General features: G+C 44.6%; 1 protein-coding gene across 1 annotated transcript; it reads right to left on the reverse strand.

Moving 5' to 3' along the window:
* Positions 1–315: 315 nt before the first annotated feature.
* On the reverse strand, positions 316–1,323 carry tcima (transcriptional and immune response regulator a). The gene has a single exon (XM_067601764.1). It carries the CDS (start codon positions 1,174–1,176, stop codon positions 874–876), a length of 303 nt encoding a protein of 100 aa, XP_067457865.1. The 5' UTR covers positions 1,177–1,323; the 3' UTR covers positions 316–873.
* Positions 1,324–2,642: the final 1,319 nt, after the last annotated feature.

Genomic DNA, 2,642 nt, shown 5'->3' on the forward strand with positions numbered 1-2,642 from the left:
TTTTCTCTTTTTTTCACAGAAAACAGAGCTGAAATATAATTTTACTCTTGTGTTCACTGCAGTCTCTCCTTTTCTTTTGTTGTCTGTCCTCATGGATGGACAACATGGTCAACACTGTACTTCCACTGCTGTCTTCTAATTTCATTTGTACTTACATACAACATATTAGAGCCATAATTAAGCCTAAACAGCCAGAAATATAATTTCCCATACCTGGACAGGATGCATTTCAACCTATATGACAATAACTGGGACTAATGTCACACTAATGAAACCATATAAAAGGTGTGTAAGAAGGACAAACAAGCATTCATCTTTAGTATACAATGTAATAATTTATTTTAAAAATGACAAACAAAGGAACATATCATAAATGCAAATCATCATGTTATAACATGTTAGTGACAAAACACATTAGTGGCCACTAATGACAGTGTTCATGTTACACAGTTAAGCTGAAAGACAAGGCATGTGTTCAGGACAGGCATTTATGTAGGTTCTTCGGCACTAGAAAGTCTCATTTTGCAGCTTTACACCAGCATCAACGCGGTGGTGTGCACTTGTACAAGGTGCTGCTTCACAGTCACGCATCCACAGGAATGCATTCATGAATTCAAGTCTCAGGGAAGACGTGTATGCCCTTCATATTCCCACTCTGTTCTTCTTGCTCCATCCGCTCATGGCGGGACTCTCCACTGTCACCTCCGTCCATGAGGTGACAGCTGCTGCATGTTGCCCTCCAGGCGGCCGGCTGCACATTCACCACCTCACATTTCCAGGCGACAGGTGAGCCGTACCTGCGGCGGCGGCAGCCCAATCACAACGGGAGTGTTTTCACATTCGGCTCATACAAGAGCCGACAGAGAGAGACAGTCAACGCAGTTTGAGCAGCTGTCGGACCATGCCGGCGATCTGGAGGAACTTGTCCTTCTTTCGCTGCTTCAGAGCCATCAGGGCCCGGGCCGTCTCCTCCGGGTCCTGGGTGTAGGAGAAGATGCTCCTCACTCTCTCCTCCGCCTTCATGTCGCCGGTTTTCTGGAAGAGTCTCATCAGGGAGTCCTGATTGACGTTCTCGAAGATGTTGGCCACGGCCTTCTTGCGGTGCGCCGTGTCAAACTTGTTGCCGTGGACAGAAGGGCTGACCCGGCGGCATTCAGAGGACACGTAGGTCGACATCTTGTCTTTGTTTCTCCGGTGGATGTCGTGTGTTTCTCTGCTCCAAGTGTGGCCCTCCAACTCGGTGAGGATGAGTTGTTAGGTGCGCACTGCTTCGCCGGAGCGGCTTCAGGCTGCTGTGAGTGAGTGAGTGAATGCAGGAGAGCTCAGCCTGCTGGTATTTATAGGGCTGCTGTGGGTGGTTTGCTCCGGCAGGACGCACTTCCAGCGGTGACATCAGCAGTCGTGAAGCAGAGACAGCGCCGCGGCGCCTCCCTCTGAGCGCAGCACATTGGAAAGTACTACAACTCTCCAAATACTAACGGCTGAATGATGAAACCAGTGAGCAAAATGTCACTCCATCTCTCTGCTGGCTGTTTGAATGAAATAACCCAAACAGCCTAGCCTACTGAAACACTGTGCTGTAATCATTAAATGCATCATATAGACCAACATATAAGACCCATAGAATTGTTAAAAGCATTGGGATATTTTATTCACTAGAGAGTGCATAGGATCTGTTTTTCATGTAAACAGACAGTATAAACAGTTCATGGAGCCCTATCCATAGCCAGAAGAAAACATGCAGTATTAATGTATACTGTATGATGATGTGTGCTACATCTGTATAATGCATGCTATGATGAACAGATGTAACAAGGGAGACACGATGTCTCAGTTCATCTGAGTCATTTGTTTTTTTCACTTGTTATTCTACGGAGGACGATGAGGCTGAAGAACCAGTTTATAAAGCAGCAATGAGATAAATAAAGTTGTTATTTTGTTCTCTAACAGAGAGGTGTGTTTACTGACGGTGTTTTTCCTCTTGGGAAATCCCCCTTCACACTGAGGCCTGATGTTAATGTGGTCTTTACTCAAAGTTTACTGAAATCATGCTTCTAATGTTATAATAGTGTCTTTTTATATACAACGCCAACAGTTATACAGTATGTTAAGTCTACAAACAAGTTAATGTTACTTTTTTAAAGTGTTATTTGTTAGAAGGGAAGTTTATAATTAACTTGTATTTCTACCATTATTTAGTCATAAAGTTCTTTAACAGTGTTTTATTTTTCTTTTTTTTTGCTGTTTCCAGAAGTGCTACAGAAGATTACTCCCTTTTCCAGTTAGCAGTGCTAAAAATATTTGTCTTGCGTCTTGCCGTCAGATAGGAGGGTTAGTGAGTTGTGTTTACAACTGCAGTTGACCTGTGGTCCACGCAGTCTGGCTGATCTGCGCTGATAACGCTCCGAGGCGTTTCCCCTCGAGAGGCAACTCTCCTCATAAACAACGTTGACAGTGTCAGTACTATGCTGGTGCAAAGCCAAAAATGTCACCCATACATGTGTCGCTTGAGCCCGGTGCCTTATATGGAAAAAGATAGTCAGGAGCAAATGGCCATAAGTGGCTCAGGAAGTGTGTTTTTCCCCAGAGTGCTAAACACTGAAGCTCGTGCCCAGTATGTGGCATTGACTTTGTGTGCTGAC

Source organism: Thunnus thynnus, chromosome 2 (genome assembly GCF_963924715.1).
Source record: "Thunnus thynnus chromosome 2, fThuThy2.1, whole genome shotgun sequence".
Taxonomy (NCBI): domain Eukaryota; kingdom Metazoa; phylum Chordata; class Actinopteri; order Scombriformes; family Scombridae; genus Thunnus; species Thunnus thynnus.